Here is a 19155-nt window from a genome sequence, read left to right as displayed (position 1 = left end):
TTTGTGTGGCAAAATACCAATTTTTATTTATTTATTTATTTGCCGCTGTCGATAAAATGTCAACAGTGGGCATTTGGCTGTTTTGCACTGCTTTGTCTTGGGGTTATGTACCAACTGAGGATATCAGGAATTGAAGAATCACGTTACTTTCATGAGAAAAGTATTACTGTTAATGTGGAGGTCATCAGATATAGGTCTGAATTCCAAATTCCATTCAGCCAACACCTATCCATGGGGAAGGATAGAAGAAATTAGAAGTGATATTAAAGATTGTAGTTTGATAGATAGGACAAAAACATTAAAATAAATGCCATGGGATGCCCCCTCTCTGCTGCTGAGTAAGCTTGTGGTTAGTTCAACGTATGAAGACTAAACATAAAACATCTGCATAAGATTCGCAGATCCTACCAAAGAAAATAAGCAAGGTAACTAATCTTACTTGAGGAGGATGTTAAAAACTCATTAAACTTGACGTTTGATGCAAGAAAAAAAAAAAATGTAGTCCTTGCATACCGACAGCTGGACTACTAAAGTAAACAGGTGAGTATAGTTTACTTTGTGGACATCAATGACCTATGGAAAAAAAGTGGATGGAGTTCTGAAAATGCCGGCTACTTCAGTTTCTTCTGAATAATAGCCATATTTTTCCTATGTTTCTTTTACTTATTTTCACTGTACTTATTGCCCGAAGATGTGAACTGACAGCAATGTGACTTGGTAATAAAAAACAAAGTTGCTGTTTTGAGCAACAAATGACTGATCTGCTTTTGACAAAACTGAGGCAGACAGCTGGTGGCTGCAATTGTTATGTGTCAATGAGTATGCTTTATTTGCTACAGGTCTGTGAACCTGAGAATCCGTGCAAAGACAAGACACACAGCTGCCATAAATCTGCAGAGTGCATCTATCTAGGCCATTTCAGTGATCCTATGTACAAATGTGAATGTAGAACAGGTTATGCTGGTGATGGACGCATCTGTGGTGAGGATTCAGATTTGGATGGATGGCCGAATAATAACTTGGTCTGTGCTGCTAATGCTACATATCATTGTGTAAAGGTAGGTGTTGAAGTTAAACCATAACTCGTTTCCCTTTTTTTTTTTCTAAATAGTTATGAATGATAGCCATCAGCATCAAGCTGGTGGTGATCACATTTCAGTTTTGGCTGTTATAGCGTACTTATTTTCTGGGAGATTCTGAAAATTGTATATTCACTTAACACTGTATCAAAAAAGGGATTTTTTTAATTGAAATCCAGAGTTGGGTTTTTTCCTGTTTAGTATACATAGAAGGCCTATGAGTAGAGTTAATGTACTGAATAGGAGCTGCCACAGCTAGCTAGAACTAAACAATCTCTGGTGCAGGTGAGTAGGAAATCCTACCTGCAAGGCTTGTTATGAGATCCTGATAGTCAAGTAAGATCTATGCTTTTGAATACTACTTTGAACTCACCCTTCCTTTTAAAGAGTTACGTTGTGAAAACAAATTCAGAGCCTGAGGTAAATTTTGGCAATAGGAAACAGAAATGAACAAATATTAGTAACTAGACAGTTTTCTTAATTGCAAAAGCTCAGTGGAGGAGAACAGGAGGTTCAGCCACTCTCCTTTCAGAGATATGGAGTTACAGCTTTCACCCCTTCTAAGGGAAGTGACCTACCTGCCATGCTGGCTCTAGACCTTTCTAGACTGTTCTCTGCCCTTTCTGTCTAATCATAGTACTGAAAAAGAAAAGATTGCTAAGCAAACAAATTGGGAAAGCCTGAGGGAGCCTGAAAACAGCTATATGTAAGTTTTGCAGACGCTGCTTATCGTGGTATGTTCCCTGGGACTGGGTTTTGTGCTCATCTGAAATGTTGTTATTCTTGGTTTCCTAGCTTGGTTTTTCTTCTAGCAGGAATTCCTGAAAAAAGGTGAATATATTTGTGGGCCTCATTGTGATGAAGTTATTCTGCTGAACAAAACTGGGCTGGAAGTTGTTCCAGGTCCACTGGTTTAAACATAAACCAAATATCTGAGATATATTCAACTCAGTTCTGAGTGGTCACCTCATTGTTGGTTGAAAGGCAGGCGCAGCACAGAGGAGCATGCATTCTTAAAAGTAGCAAATCAAGTAACTGGGACAAAATAAGCTATACCTGAAGGTGAATGGTTAGATTTACATACCTATGAATTAAACGCTGGCATCAGTGGATTTCCTATATATTTTCACTCAGGCAAGTTCTCAAGTAATTTTATTGAATCATTTATGGCTTCAAGGGCGATACTTAGCATTTCAGATTTGTTGTGGGTTTTTTTGTTTGTTTTTCACCCAGAATGGAAGCATTTTGGTTTCTCCCTCTAAGTTAAAGCAATCTACCTCTAAATTGTTATGAAGTACAAGTGCAATAATGTTAAATTAAAAAAGAAAAAAAAAGGGAAAAAGAAGTGCAAAAATGAGTGTTTTTTTTTTGTTGTTGTTGTTAACAATAGGAATACAAATCAAGAGTTTGAAATCAGGTGGTTTAAGAGAGTCAGAAGTTACCTCTATTAATCCAGCTGAAGTTGTGAATTTGGCCTTTTTTAGCACAAGGGAGTTTGAGTTTTAGTAGGAAATATGGCTCAAACACTGAATGTCCTCATCCTCACTGATGTCTGCTCATCGTGTTTGCAGCCAGTTCAGCAATTGCAGTTCACATACTCATTCTTAGTTCCTGTCATCAAGATTTGCAGCATGTTGACTCCAGATGTAACACAAATGATTAATTTTTACTAAGTGCCCAACATACCGAACCCATTCAGAAAAACCTGTTCCAAAGATTAATTGATTAATTCATGTTTTCTTCAATTTGTGTGTTGATCTAGTAGAAACATTTAGGGTATGAAACACCTTGAAAATTCTAGGTATTTTCGGATTGTTGTATTCATTACAAAATATCCTACTTACTAAAAGGCAACCAAAAACTACTTTGAGTTGTTGTTGTATGAAAATTTACATACTGTCTAAGCAAATCTATACTCATAAAGCATATAGTTGTAAATAATAATAAAATCTTAGCAATATTTGTTAATGTAAATCTATTTCTCATTCATATGATAGTTAATCTTTTTTTCGTTGTTACTGTACCAACACAGAACTTGATTAACAGATGAACCAAAGAAACCTAGTTTCTGGTAGGTTGAGTTCCCTGGAGCGAAGAGTGATGTGTCTAAGTCTTCTTTTTAATAGCTAGTAAGAGGCTTTTTAAGTGCACTGATTTGATCTCTTTCCTCTACATAGCTACTTTTTCCTAAAGCTTATGGGATCTGGCTACCCTTGAGGTCTTTGCGCTACTACTAGATTTGTATGAAATTGGATTCAATTCTATGGAGAGTACAGATGAACAAACCTGTAGATGCAAACATGGAAAGCAATTGAAGAAGCTTGGACTGATTTTTTTTTTTTAAATTATTTATTTTATTTTTTTCACTGTTCCCAAAAATACATAAAGAAATAGAAAATCATTTCATATTACTGGATTGATAGTAATCAGTACTGAGTTGGACAGTCAAGGCCATCTACAACTATTTGATAAAAACGTACCATGAAAAGGTTGGAGTTACATTATGGTTTTCATACTTACGATGAACAGTTACAGTTTTCTTCCTTGAATTGTCTCCATTATTTGAACTGCTGAGATTTAAAAAAAAAAAAAAAAAAAGGGACGGGGAATATTACTGGAATATTCGTGAATTACAAAAAATACTTCTGCAGTCTGTTGGCAAATTCTGTTTTGGTGTGAGATAAACATGGAAATACTTGATAAGGTTTTACATCTTAGATTACACTTTAAAAATACAGCTTTATTGATTTAAAATAATAATTCTTTGCAAAGCTCCAGTACAAAATAAATACATTTTACTTTGTTTTCAAAGCTCTGGCTGTACAAGAGAGCAAAGATGTTCTTTTTTAGGACAGTTGAAAGGCCCGTTTTCTAAAACCCTTGCTTACAGTGTTCTCCTTATTGCTCCGTACTTCTTCATTCCAGTAACTTTCCATATGAACAGCTGTTTCTGAAGATCATCTCCTGGCTTGTGTATTTTTCTGGCAAAAAAACCTGTTCATTTTATATGTAATCTTCAAACATACATCACCAGCTGTCTATAAAAAGTTGATGTAAGTGATCGTGTGTGCGTGTGGTGTGTTTGTTCTTTGCTAGAGATTTTCATCTAAAATTTACTGGGAACATCCCTTTTACAGAAGGAGAGCTGGGAAACAAAATGATTTGCAGATGCGTTTCATTTACTGTACAATATGAAGGCAGCAAATTTACTACTATCTTTGGCAACAAACACAGATCCTTTAAAAAGTATTTGTGGATGACTGTTTGCTTTCTAGCCTGTGGTGGTGGCACCATATCTGCACTTCTGTCCAGACAAGTCATTCTGACATAATGTAAAGATCAGTTATTTCTTTTGATCAGGATAACTGCCCCCTCCTGCCTAACTCTGGCCAAGAAGACTTTGATAAAGATGGCAAAGGAGATGCCTGTGATGAGGATGATGACAATGATGGTGTTGAAGATGACAAAGTAAGATGCGTTTCTGTGTTCTCCGTACTTTTGACATAAACATCCGTTTCTAATTACAAGTGATGACTTGATTATTGTTCAGAGCTTCAGCTAAGTTACTCTGCGCTACTTTCCTTGAATGATACCTGCTGCAGAGTAAAGTTGTTGCATCAAATGAGATGTAACACTGGGAAGAGCAAAACAACCCAGGGAACCTGAGGCTGAGCTAAGTTCTCTATATTGGCTCTGAGTTCAGTTGTGTACATGAAAACAACTTAATTAAACTCTTTATTTTGTGATGAGGAATGATAGCTCTATTTATTTTAAAAGCTGATAGATACCTGATATATGGTGGAAACAAGTTATAATAGGTAATGTAACTATAAACATAGAGAGCATAAAAGAGAAGTGACAAGAGGAAAGTAATAAGCCTTGTTCATGCTTTCATCTTTTAAGTATGCCCACAAGATTGAAATCTGTATAGTTGTGTTACCTGAAAGATAGGTGGTTAATCTAAACCTCTTATTCCTTTACATTAAGCAAATGGACAGGAGTATCTTTCATTGTGCTTTTTCTGAATATGTTTAGGTTAAGATGCATGAACTGCTATTAAAAAATTATAGTTGTTTTCAGTTACCTTCACAAGAAGCCTAGATGCTCTGAGCTAGACTGTAACTACTAGTTCAGTTTTATGCGCAGTATAAAATTTTTATTTGTCCTCTATCATCTCTTTCAGTGTATAAAATGTGTGTCTGAGGAATCTGAAATGTTGATCTAAAAAATAGTTTCCTGGTAAAGGTTGTTTCTTGTTTTCACAGAGGAAAAGTAGTATAAAGATATTTTCAAATTACTCCCTTTAGATTCCACAAGTTTGATCTTCTCAATTCCACTGCTTTGATTTGGCTTGGTGATCCTTTACTTCTACACAGAATACTTCCTCAGGGCTGTGCAGAAGACCATTTGTAGTTTGAAGGTGCATGAAGCATAAGAAATCTTATTGTACCAGACTTCCAGCATAGGGGTTGAACTGAGATGTAATTTTAAAAGTTCCACTAAAAGGAGTGGCTCTAGGGAAAAATATTTTGGATCAAAGAGTATTTCATTTAAATTTTGCTTTTTAGCATCTTTTATACTTTATCGTATGCAATATACCCACAAAAATCAATTCTTGTTTGAAATTAAAAATCAAAACATTTGATTTCAGACAGAATATTGATACTAGATTGCTCCAAAAAAGTCAGAGTATTAATTCTTGTTTTTTCCAAAGAAAAATGCTGCTGCCATTGGACTGATACTGCAGCACATCCTGCTTTTGAAAAAATTGCATGTACCAGTGAGATATTTTCATTGAAATTATGGAGTACAGATCCAATTTAAAATGTGTTTCTCTTCTAGTGATACACAGTATGCATTTAGCATGCCTTGTATAAAAACACAAAACACACAGTAAGCCTGGCTGTCCAGAAACCATCCCATTAGCACTATGATTTTCAGCTTAGTTACAGTTTGTCCAGTGGAAAAATCACATATTTGTGTCTTGATTCATCTGTCCAAGATGAATAGGAAGATTTACCACCAAATGCTCATGTGACCTCAATTCAAATTGTGATTTATGTTCTTAAATGTTTTATTTCTTCTCTCTAGGACAATTGCCCTCTTCTGTTCAATCCTCGTCAGTTTGACTATGACAAAGATGAAGTTGGTGACCGCTGTGATAATTGCCCTTATGTGCACAACCCTGCACAGATTGACACAGATAATAATGGGGAGGGTGACTCATGTGCTGTGGATATTGATGGAGATGGTATGTTTTTGGTTTTGAGAATTAAGTTATGTGCTATGAGTACGCTTTGATTTGTGGTCACTGAGACAAGCTGCCTGCTTTACTATGTGAAATAAAATCAAGTCTAACTGCTCAAAAATGCCAGAGAAAACTAAGGTTCCTTTGTCATGTGTTAGTATAATGTCCCTAAATGAATACAGGAATACAGTGAATACTATTGAATATAGTGAATACTATTGAAGAATAAATCACAGCAAGTCTTCTGTCAACATAATCTTATAAAGAAAGTCTTTTCTTCATCTGTAATCCAAAGTAATCTGGGTCTAATGTAAAAGTTTTGTTGACCTTTCTCCTTTTGACATTTTAGGGAGGGAGAAAAGACTTGAATATCCACCCAGTTAAGACAATATCTGTAAAAAATTAATCTGCTTTTCTTTATGGAAACATTGCAAAATGCATAGGAATCCAAATATGCAATTCATTTTGCCTTGTAATTTTACTAAAGGTGTTTAATTCATGTACAAGTATATGTCTGTGTGAACCATATTCCATCAGAATAAGGACAGGAAAATTATTTAAATATTCTTTTAAAATCAGTATCCTTACGGATTCTCATAAATTAAAAAATACCACAAATATTATAAGTTGAAGAAATCTGGTTTTGGATTTCCTTCAGCAAACATAGAAATGTTTGGCTGCTTGGCTGAACTGATCTTCTAAATGTTTTGACTCCTTTCATCCTTCATATCATCAGGTTCTTAGTAGTACTGCTCATGGGACTTCTGCATATCTGCTTGGTAAAAAGAATGTAATTGTATGCTATTGGCTTAAAGACTACAGAAATATCCAGGGAATATTAGTGTAGGAGAATGTCCTTGTGTCCTTTTTGGACAGATAGGCCTATATATCTTGATTTTGTCCATTGTATAATTAGGTTTCCTGAGGGAACATTTTCTATTGAAAATTTGGCATGCAGTACAATAAATTTTGCATGTGTTCTGGTAAAATGAAATAATTCAGTGCTGAGGCAGCTGGATGCTAATGCAGTTGTTTCTGTACAAAACTATTCAGACATTCCACCATGATATAACTATGCATTCTTTGCCATTCCTTATAGTGTTCGCAAAGGAAATACAAATCAAATTAATTAATAAGTACCCCACCTCTTCAGCTGTTTGTTCAAGGAATGTAGAATCTATGAGAAAGAGCTAGAGTCATAAGTTTTAGCCCTTCCATTAGTGAAATATGCTGGAAAAAATGCATATAGGAGTATTTACCATAAAAAGAAAAGTTATATTGATGCATCTTTGTTTTTTTTAGTATTAGTCTCTTCACTGTTTCATGATGCAGGAATTACCTTGTAGCAATGAGAGAGTCTATGAATTCTGTAACTGTTATTTTTTACAGATGACTGTAGAGTCTATGACTTATTTGTGCTGGACGTCATACCATTTTGATTTCTTTATTCTTTTTTTTTTTTCCCCACAGACATCTTTAACGAAAGAGACAATTGTCCTTACGTTTATAATACAGACCAGAGTGATACAGATGGTGATGGAGTTGGTGATCAGTGTGATAACTGTCCGCTAATGCATAATCCAGATCAGGTAAATGTTAGGTACTGCTTAAGTAATGATAAGGTCAGAACAAGGACAAAGAAAAGAAGAAAAATATCTGAGGAAATAGCTGAAGCTATTTCTCTTGCTATTTCATAGTACGGGTAGACTGAAGGAAGCGTGCTGCATACATGCACCCAATATCTTCATGTCTGCTCTTACCGCAGTAAATAACATTGATTTAAAGCGTTTAAAGATGCACTTTCAGATATAGAAATCCAAGACAAAGCTACTGGGGCTGGAGAGGCTCTGGGGTAAAACACGCCTTGCTTTACTCACACCTATAAACCACAGGGTTCTTGTATGGTACAATTTTAAGTTATTAGTGTGTGGCTATAGATTTGGAAATTGAGTGATATAAAATGGTTCTTATTCCTGTGGATTCTTTGCCCAAAAGAAAATGGCCAGGAAAGCAAATTGGTAGAAACCCCAGTGTTTGTCTAAGGATACAGAACAGTTCAGAAGGGTAAAAGGTAAGAACAAGGGAAGTAAACTTTTTTTTTTTTTTTTTTTTTTCGAACAGTTAATGTTCTGGAATTTAGAACAATGCAGAGATAATGAATTTGCCTGATTGTAGGATTCATAATGTAACTGAGTTCAACTGCAGTCTTTCAAATTATTAAAAAAAAAAAAAAAAAAGTATCAATCTGGATTATATGTGAGATGCACAGATTACACAGAACTGAATTATCTTGGAATAACAAATTGACGTGAGGGAATATTTGTCTTTTGACTTGCATGCTATCATGCACACTCCCCCATGACAAGTCAGAACAGCTTCATGGCTTTATTTAGTATGCTTAGATTTGTTGGTCCGCATGCAGGAAAGTAACATCAAGCGTCATAGAAGCAGTCAGATAAATGCCTGGACTGCAACTCCCACATGATCTGTAGAATGAAAACAATGACAGTCATGGCCAAAGACCTGCCCTGGAAATAGGTTAGAGACCAAGTCTGATGCTTTGACAGTAGCATAAGTAGGTATACTCTTTCAAAATAACATTTCTACTTTCAAGCATGGTTATCATCACAGTACCACTTGTCTGCAGAGAAGTCTTGAAGAGAAATTTTGGAAAGTTAAGTACCAGGCTACTGTTATTGGTATTTTATGTGCTTAATAAAAGTCACAAACTTGCTTGCTTCTTTTGGTAGACTGATGCAGATAATGACCTTGTTGGTGACCAGTGTGACAACAATGAGGACATTGATGAAGATGGCCACCAGAACAATCAAGATAACTGCCCTTACATTCCCAATGCTAACCAGGCTGACCATGATAAAGATGGTAAAGGGGATGCCTGTGATCCTGATGATGACAATGATGGTATTCCAGATGACAGGGACAATTGTCGCCTCAGATATAACCCTGAGCAGGAGGACTCTGATGGTAAGAACAATGTTACATCAACTTAATTTAGTCCTTAGTATCCAGTTCTGTCTTTGATGTATTAATTTTTTAGGAAAATGAAGTCTCTTGAGAACGAACCAACTTACGACAGTTCAGTCAGTTGAGAATTGAATGGAACTGCTCTAGCTCTGGGCCAAATTAGACAACCTCTTTTTGAGAGGGTCTTGAACACACTTGTGTATTTATAGGTAAATACTTGTCCAAATTTTTTTTGAGCGTTTTCGTATTTATTTTAGTCTTGAAATGAGATATAAGAGGAAAACTTGGAAACTTTAGACATTTAAAATTAAAACTGAAATGGAAGAATGATATCCTTTGTTTTCAAAACAAGCTGTTTTCTGAAAATTAATATAGAAAAAATACAGTCCACTGCTGTTTTGTTTTGTTTTGTTTTTTTCCAAAGGCTGTCTATTACTTAAATGTTTAACTCAAAAATTAATATTGATTTTAAGTTATTTTTCTAGTATGTATTTCTTAGGTGCTTTTCTCAAAATCAGTTTATAGGTGAGTAGCTTTAAAAATATTTTGGTAATATATGTGTCACTGTGTAAGAAATAGATGCACAATTCTTCCCTTCTCCAGTTCTCGCCCTAAAAACATTGCTCGGCACTTTCCAACAATCCTTCTTTGTGTTTGGTGGTATTTCAGTAATGAAATAGTGACATTTTACAGTCACAAATGTCAGTTATGAAGCATCTGATCCTTTGAAAACCTTGAATGTTGTAGGTCTTCAATAATTAGCCTTTAAATAAATACTTGAGCAATTTCTGTTCGGAATTATACAATTTACTGGAGTCACTGTGTACTTATGTTGGTGAAAATGAAAGCAGAATTTGGTACCAACATAATACGTTTTTATGTATATTTAGAAAGACAAAATCTGTGTCCTGAGTGATTCTCTGGTAAGACAATTGCTGATGTCTGAAACAACCGGTTTGTTTGGTATCAGCAGTAGCACTTTACCCTGTAGTCAAATCAGGTAATAGAAACATCTTTGTAATTGCTAGTTTCTGGAAAAACCTCTTACTTATAGAAATATTCCAAAATAAGGGTACCTCCAAATTGGCGTAATTTGTTTTAGCTGTCACCTGGGTCTTTTGAGTAAGTATGCATTGTGTTTGGTGTAAGTATTTACAAAAAGAGTAAATTTTAAACAATTTAGCCAGCTCATCACTGTCATCAGTGGCAATCCCAAGAGAAATATTGGAAAAATGATAAATAAAGCCAAAATATGCTCCCATGCTCTTGACGATGTGAACTACATCATTTAAAGATGAGGCCTCTGAGAGAACTGTTGGATGTGGCTGGGTAAACAAATGCTTTCTAACTCTTCTTGACATAGTCAATGTTGTCATCAACAGCTCAGTACCAAATGGCTGTCAGCAGGGTATTCAGTGAATAATTAAATTATCCTATGACTCAAGAACTCTTTGATTAACTCTTTGATACTGGCAAGAGCAATACAATTGGAAATTCACTTTTTCTCTTTAAGTGCTAAGATAAACAGGTGCAGGGACAAACAGCTGGTCAGGATTCTGTGTTCTTTAGGGCCAATTGCCAGAGTGAGAAGTTGGACTATTTTACAATGTAGCTGAACTACTGAAAGTCTTTGAATTATTAAACTCTTTAGCTTTCCCTAACTACCCTTTTTGGCTGTAGCCTAACTCTTGTTCCACTTTTTTTCTGAAAGCTTTGTACTTGAAAAATGCTGTGCTCATTAGGCATAGTAATGCAGCTTTTCATTTGACTGTGTAGCATCTATTAGTATCTCCACAATGAATTGGTTGGATCATTGCTATTTTCCATTATGTTAATTCCCAATTTCTTAAAGGAGTCACAAATACCTTTTAAAAAGCAGATGCACAGACTTGTGAAGATAGAAATAAATTAGCTGGCAGTTCCAGTTTAGAATAGTATCCAGTTTAATATCCAGTTGTTTCTGCTGTAAAAGTCAGATATTTTTGAATTTGTTTTTGTACTTTCCTAAGTTATTCTTCAAGTGCTTTATTTAATTAATATGTATGTCACATATGTTGACAGTGGCTTCATTGCTGAGAATTTTTTTTTATGCCTTCCTTCATCACTTGCTATTTCTGGCAAAATGCATCTACTGATTTCCTACCAATATCATGTGTAAATTAAGGAAGAAGGTATTTATTTATTTTAGTACTGAATGTAGTAACTGTAGCTGCACTACGTGGATGCATTTTAGATCGTCTAAAAAGCTTCTTCTGTTTCATATGACAACTTAATATCTCCAAGGCTAGTCCTCCTGTACATTGTAATTCCTTGTTTTCTTGCATTTTCCTAAAGTGCTATCTTTTATCTAAAACAGATTGTTCTACTCAGAAGTGAAAGAGTAACTAAACATGTTTACATATGTTACTGTAAATGCACTGGGTGGATTGTTGCTGTGCAAATCTTCAGACAGATTTAAAAAGTCTTAAAGTCTTCGATACTATATAGGGATTTAGTAATTTGCAGTAGGACAAATGTTTTAGCATGTGCAGCATAAATTAATTCAAACAATATTAAAATGTGGTCTTGCATCAGATTATAAAATCAGAATGGCTTGGGTTGGAAGGGATCTTAAAGCCTATGCAGTTCCAACTTCCCCACCATGGGCAAGGACACCACCCACCAGATCAGGCTGCCTTGGCCCCGGTCCAACCTGTCCTTGAATGCCTCCAGAGATGGGACATGATCTGGGACTGAATCATACTGAAAATATAATACAAGTGTTAGTGAATTATATCAGCATAGGAAACTTCAAAGTTTCCCATTGCTGATTCTGAAGCGCTGTATATAGACTAGCATCCAGATTGATCACTGTCATGAACCACTGATGGGATGTGTTTATTAGAAGGAATTTTGGCCTGGATCCAGGTTGATGACTTACTCCAGTAATTACCAGCAACATATCAAATGTTCATTTGAAATGAACTTCTAGAGGATGAAACTCTGTGTAAAGCATTCTTTGAAGAACGAGAAAATGATACACTCATATGCATCATAAATTTCTTCCATTAGTACCAGGGCAGTAGATAGTGTGGTTAAATTGCTAACAATTGCATTTCCTTATTGCTTTTACTTACAGGTGATGGCAGAGGTGATATTTGCAAAGATGACTTTGACAATGACAATGTTCCGGATATTTTTGATGTATGTCCTGAAAATAATGCCATCAGTGAAACTGATTTCAGAAAGTTCCAGATGGTCCCTCTGGACCCCAAGGGAACAGCTCAGATTGATCCCAACTGGGTTATTCGCCACCAAGGCAAGGAACTGGTGCAGACTGCCAACTCTGATCCTGGAATAGCTGTAGGTGAGTATCAGATTATCAGATCAGTAAGCCAGCATCTTTGGGGAAGAAAGCAGTGATCTATTGATCAAGAAGATAATAATAAAAATGATCATATATTTTAGTGTTCCAAGGTTGGGACTGAAACTTGAGGTTTATACATCCAAATTAAAAACTGCTCAGTGCTGTTTGATTTTGTTAACCATTCAGCTTGTCACTGACTGTAACACAGGTGAAATATCCAGTTGAAGAACTTGACATAAGCGTAGTACCTGCTGCCTTTACCACTTCTGGTAAATTACTTATTTTTCTCTAGAGTCTCCATAGGGTAGATAAGCAAGTGAAAATACCACCTTTCTTAGAGACTAGAAACAGAAAAAGCAAAAGTCGGAATCAAAGCTAAGACTCCAAAGTGTTGGTGACCAGACCCAGTGTTGTAACTCAATGATTCTTGTCTTGTGTCTTCTCCCAGGTTATGATGAGTTCAGCTCTGTTGACTTCAGTGGCACATTCTATGTTAACACAGACCGTGATGATGACTATGCTGGCTTTGTTTTTGGCTACCAGTCCAGCAGTCGGTTTTATGTTCTAATGTGGAAGCAAGTCACTCAGACATACTGGGAGGACAAACCCACCAGGGCTTATGGCTATTCTGGTGTGTCGCTCAAGGTAGTGAATTCAACAACTGGTACTGGTGAACACTTGAGAAATGCTCTTTGGCATACAGGAAACACCCCCGGACAGGTGAGAGATTTAAAACTTCAGCTCTGTGGTGCATGATGAATCATTTAACACCTCAATTGTTGCAAAAAAACAAACAAACAAAGAAACGAACAAACAAAAAAAACCAAATTTGTTTTTCAGTTCACATGTAATAGCGCTTGCCTTGTTTCAAAGAGAACATTACACATATAAAAATTATGAATGGAAAAAATTACATGTGTAAAAGGGAGGGTGTGGTGTGATCCTAAAATGAGTAAAAGATCTCAGTTCTCCACAAATCCTTTGTGACCTTGGTATTGGCACTTGATCCTTCAACATTCCAGCTTGTTTAAATTAAGCTGGGTTTATGCTTCAGCAACCAGTGAGAACAAAAAAAAAAAAAGCAAGAAAAGAAAAATTACTGCTGTTCCAAGGAGGGCCCGGCCACAGGAGAATCTTGTGCCTTTTGGAAATGAAGCTAATGGAGCTTTGCACATGAATAGAAATTTCACAGTTTGGAGTTCTTGGAGGAATGAGGCCTTGGCCAAGTGTGAGAGTTTTCAAGGAATAATCTAAAGGCAGTAACTGTGAAGCTGTGGCCCCTTTTAATCAGAGGAGTCATTTGGATAGGAAAAGCAACATCAGATCTTACAGTGTGGATGTCTATGTGCAAACAGGGACGAGACTACATAGTTAAAGAAGTGAACTTTCATTACTCTTGATAAAGAAGAATAAATTGAAGAAGTATGCTGATCATAACATAACACAGTTAAATACTGTTTTTGGTTTCATGCTCTGTCAAAAATAATCTGTGTCTGTATATTGTCACTGTAGTGGGTGCATAGTTGCTGAATCACAGTGTTTCTAATACAGCATTTGTGTTCCTAATGTAGGTGCGCACTTTATGGCACGATCCTAAGAATATTGGCTGGAAAGATTATACTGCATACAGGTGGCATTTGATTCATAGGCCTAAAACAGGACTAATAAAGTAAGAAATATTTCTGTGCCTCTATTTTTTAATAGCATAACTTTGGTCTCCGATGTAACAGCTATTTTTTCAAGTTCTGTGCTAGCTCTGATAATGATGCTTACGTGACAGTTTGTTTCAATGTTTAGGGAACTGTTTTGTTAACTTATTTTCCCTTTCAGATGTGTTCAATTAGTGGGTATTTACATCAGCTAAACATTCTTAAATTTTAAAAAAATAAATTAAAAATCTCTCTCAATGGCTCTCTTGCAAAGGAATGGAAACTTCCTAAGAAAAACTCAAAGCAAGGTTAGAACATGAGATTCCTTCCCAGCTTCTGGAATTTGAAAGAATGAAATTAATTAGAAACATCAGAATTGCCACAGGGAAGTAGGCCAACCTTCTGTCTATTTCAGCATCCTGTCTCCAGTAGTGAAGAAGTAGCCATAAGCACATCTGCAATGCACATAACAAGGAGCTATGGCATATTAGTTTACTAATATTTGATATTATGAACATTCAAGGAATGAACATTGACTGTCTCAATTTTATCTTGAACTAAGTACTGTAACTATAAAATGTGTTTTTCAATGAGGTAGCCCGATCTTTTGAGGTCTTGTTACTTTGTGTTTAGTATGAGTAGGGATGTTGAAATGTAGACAAATTTAGTTAGTCTATTTTATCCAGTTTTCAGGAAAAATATTTCTTCATCTAAGTCTTCATGCTGCAGTATATATACTGATACAGGTAAAAGAGAAACTTGATTTTATTTATTTATTTTTTCTTTCATTCATGTTGCTGTTGCCTGTGTCCTTTTTTGTAGAATCTACTTAGAGTCAGACAAAATATATTTCAAATGGTATCCCACTAGATTAGTCTAGCATGAAGAATTCTGTGATCTGGAGCATTAGATTCCTTCATTACTTAGGGCATTTTTTAATAGGAAATAAATAGAAGTGGGTTCAGTGGTTTCATTATGCTGCAAGGCTTCCCCAGGTTCTCTTGCTGGAGAGGCAAGTGACATGCAGACTTGTTTGCAGGTGCAGAACAAAAGGCATTTATTCTAGGTGCTTACCCGCTTTTATATCCAAGCAGCACAACAGTTTTCCTGCACAACCAAGACTGGTTACATCTAAGGGTTAGGCGCCTTGTAGGTGTAGATGTAGATGCCTCAAGTTATTGTTGAGCTTTACCACTTGTTAGCAATACAACAACCTTCTTTATCCCACGTCATTATGGAACTACATTGTTTGTACAGAAATAGCAATTTAATATTAACATATTTAGATCTGTGTAGTATTTTTGGCTCTGCTGTAATCAATAGACCATAAGCTCACTTCATGTTTGGCTATTTTAAGATACTGAAAACTTAAGAACCTTGACTGTCCCGAGGTGAGAAGTAGAAAGTCTAAGAGAGAGGAACTACAACCTATCTGGTAGAAAAGGAAAATGAAGAGTTCTTTTAGCTCTTGGGTGGGTGTCTCAGATGCTCAAGAAAAAAATAAATCTTCCTTTTCCAGTTTGTGAATTCAGCTGTTTCTGTCCAAATTCTTCCAGCTTTCATTAAAGGCTTAAGATGTCTGAAATAAAAATTAAGCATGGCTCCAGTTAATGTTTCTTTGACTCTAAAGGGATGGTTCTTCCAATTTGTGACTTTGGCCTTTGCACCAAGAGGTAAATAAATCAGTCATTCACATAGCTGTAAAGACAACTTTGTTTTAACCTCTGAGTTCACAGGGATAGAGGCTTATCAATGTCTCATGTCTCCTGGTATGAACTGTTCTAAATGAAGAACTGGGAAATCTCTTGCAGATGGTGTGCATAAAATTACTTACAGAACAGCTCCAATACTTCTGATTAATGTATTGTGGCTGCCAGCCATGTGGTCATGAGATAGAGATGAGAAGTGATCCTTACAATGAAGTAGTTATCTGGTGACTAGCTAAAATTAATTCTGATTTAATTCTTGGAAGCTATTACTATCCTTTAGCAATGGACACTCCATCATTTTCTTAGTTTAATTTATTACTTTTTTTTTTTTTTTTATACAGAGTTCTAGTGTATGAAGGGAAGCAAGTCATGGTGGATTCTGGACCAATCTATGATACAACCTTTGCTGGCGGACGATTAGGTCTTTTTGTCTTCTCTCAAGAAATGGTCTATTTCTCTGACCTCAAATATGAATGCAGAGGTTAGTTACAGAAAATGTCTGGAAAATGCTGATGCCTTTGATATCCTATGGAACAAGCATATAATATGGAAATGAAGAATATCCTCCTTTAACTGAAAACAATCTGTAATCTTACAGCCTGTCATGAACCTATTTGTTGAAATACCATGGATGCCCTTTGCCTCTGTAGTAATCTCAATTTGAATAATAAAACCCAGATGTTTAATATTGCCCACCTGGAAAAAAATAAGATAAATCTCTGAGTGGGATACACGCTTAGAATTTTCTTTGCATATCCACTTTCCTTTGTAGGCTATTTCAATGTGTCCTGCGGGCAGAGTGCTGCTTCTGGATCACTCCTCTTTCAAGAGGGAAAGAGAGAGTAGGCATTAATGAGCATGTCTCTGTATCTTGCCTGTTCAGAAATGTTTTGAAATATGGAAAATGTTTTCCCAGGCTTTCTTATGTGATTTTTTTATTATTATTATTCACAGAGGTAGATGCATGTACACAAACAAGTGCATCTCTATCTACATATGTAGATGACTACCTATTTTTATGTAAATGTTATCATGTTCGTAGGATAATGCAAAATGGGAAACTTTGTGCTACAATCCTTATGCTGTACCATGATGGATCTCTCCTCCTTTCTGACTGAATGCTAAACCAGTAATACAACAATTAATACCTTTTTCTGTTTCTTTCAGATGCTTGAGCAATGGTTGCTGCATTACCAGCAAAGTACTGTAAATGCTATGCAACCTAGACACCTCAGTACATCCTGGTACTCCCTTTTTTTTTAATTTTTTTTATTTTTGTGTACCTCCTTCCTCGTCCTCTGTCCACATGCTCCAGTGACCAGGAATGCTCCCTGCTGCCAGGAATGCCTCAGCCATCCCTCCACCCAAGTGCCTTCTCACAGCCAGGACTAATGAAACCTAAATGTGAGCGTCTGACCCACCACAGAAGCAAAAGCAGATTGATACTTCAGAACGCTTTTCTAGAGTGACAACTTAGCAGAACATGTTTTCTTGTATTATCTAAAGGAGTAAGATATGAAAATGTGTATTTATATATATATATGGGAAAGAAAAAGGGGAGATGATAATTATCAGTCATCCTCTTTAAATGAGGAAAAGCAGTGTTTGAATAACTTTATAGCTATATGGTTGATGCTTTCTTCTTTTGATCAGGGCTGGACTTCACTAACAGAACCTCTGGGTAGTAAAGTAACAGGTGACCACGGGAATAGTGTCTATATTAACAATGAAGAAGCTTTTGGAGTATAAAGTGAAGGTTAATTGTGAAGATTTCTTGATTTGAGATGTCCTTTAGGTGATGAGGATGCTCTTAATAACTCCCATTAAAATTATAGTTGTTAGAAATGTCAGATTGGCAACCTAAAGCATTGCCTAGTATCAGAGAGTTCATTCAGGCCAAAGAGAACTGAACTGGAAACTCCCATGTGAAAGGGAAGAGTGATTCATTTAAGGTTCCAAAGCTGTCACCACTGCCTGACTTTCATGAAATGATTTCCAGTTTTTTCATTTCCATTATGTCTTGTGTTCTTTCATAATAATTAAAAAAAAAAAAAAAAAAAAAGTAATCATATGGACATGTGCAGTGAAACAAGCCCAAACAACTTTCCCACCACTGTTATAAAAAGCACTTTGACATCTAGTATCCAGATCTGGGATTTTGAAAAGATGGCAACACAATTGTTACTTAATTTGGTAGTATAAGAGATTAAGGTTCCACTTATAAGTATTTTGTTAATATTTATTATGATTATCACACCAAGCAAACTTCTCTGATAATTTATTTTAAAGCATGTCATATGATGCATCAGTAATACATTAATGATATTCTAAAGTGTATCACAATATGTAGATATGGTCAAAGCATGATATACACCTAAGTATAATTTTGTCAGTTATATTCAAGTATTCTATAAAATTAAATGAATAATAATGAAGAATTTATAAATGGAACCTTAATATATATCCTGTTACCTTAAGTTTATTATCTTACGTTGTTACCTATGTCTGCTGTATATAGAACTTCTTAAAATAATGCTGAAGGGCTACCAGTGTTTATTCTAAACAGATAAAACAGTTATTCAGATATACAATAGTATAAACGTACTTAACATTTTGTTTTAAGTTGTATGAGCTTTGTTCACAAAAAGACACTTGCTGGTGTAATTTTATTCATTGATGAATTTACTAATGGAATAGGATGTTATCTCTGCCTTCTTATTGGGTGCAATGAGCTAAATATTGAATCAACTTTTTCTTCCTTGAAATAGATTTTATTGCTATGTTCAATTAGAAAGAAATCCACAGTTGCTGGCTTTGTTGCACATTTTATAGTGGTCATACTATCAAATCTACTTTGGCTGGTTTTGTTTTCGGTGGTTGTTGTTGTTTTTTCCAAATCCTCTTCATGAGGTTTTGAAGTGCGTTTCAGTTTCTTTTGGTGTTTCAAATTGTATCCCTGAGTCCCAAGCAGAAGGGAGGGTGACTTCATTAAATGTAATGGTTGTAATGGCTGTGTAGGGTTTTTTGTTTTGTTGAATAGAGACATCAGTATAGGGATGAAGATGTTAATATTTGGACTGTATCATGTTTCCTATTCTATGTAAATTATTTATGATGTTTTTCTTTTATTTCTTTCTCG

General features: G+C 35.6%; 1 protein-coding gene and 1 long non-coding RNA gene across 2 annotated transcripts in view; one reads left to right on the top strand and one right to left on the bottom strand.

Annotated features, from left to right (window-relative positions):
* The window catches only part of THBS2 (thrombospondin 2), a 31903-nt gene extending 13825 nt beyond the window's left edge, over positions 1 to 18078 (top strand). Inside the window, exons 13-22 of the mRNA XM_052695235.1 lie at positions 840 to 1058; positions 4440 to 4547; positions 6171 to 6330; positions 7798 to 7916; positions 9078 to 9312; positions 12431 to 12658; positions 13107 to 13378; positions 14230 to 14327; positions 16358 to 16497; positions 17184 to 18078. Of these exons, the coding sequence (XP_052551195.1) occupies positions 840 to 1058; positions 4440 to 4547; positions 6171 to 6330; positions 7798 to 7916; positions 9078 to 9312; positions 12431 to 12658; positions 13107 to 13378; positions 14230 to 14327; positions 16358 to 16497; positions 17184 to 17191 (1587 nt within the window). The 3' untranslated portion in view covers positions 17192 to 18078. The remainder of the gene's footprint in view (positions 1 to 839; positions 1059 to 4439; positions 4548 to 6170; positions 6331 to 7797; positions 7917 to 9077; positions 9313 to 12430; positions 12659 to 13106; positions 13379 to 14229; positions 14328 to 16357; positions 16498 to 17183) is intronic.
* LOC128086655 (uncharacterized) overlaps positions 1 to 19155 on the bottom strand; it is a 631060-nt gene that overhangs the window by 212763 nt on the left and 399142 nt on the right. The window lies entirely within an intron of this gene.

Source organism: Tympanuchus pallidicinctus, unplaced genomic scaffold (assembly GCF_026119805.1).
Source record: "Tympanuchus pallidicinctus isolate F22 unplaced genomic scaffold, pur_lepc_1.0 scaffold1, whole genome shotgun sequence".
Taxonomy (NCBI): Eukaryota; Metazoa; Chordata; class Aves; order Galliformes; family Phasianidae; genus Tympanuchus; species Tympanuchus pallidicinctus.
The sequence above is the reverse complement of the archived record's forward strand: the minus strand, read 5'-3'. Positions and strand labels throughout refer to the sequence as shown.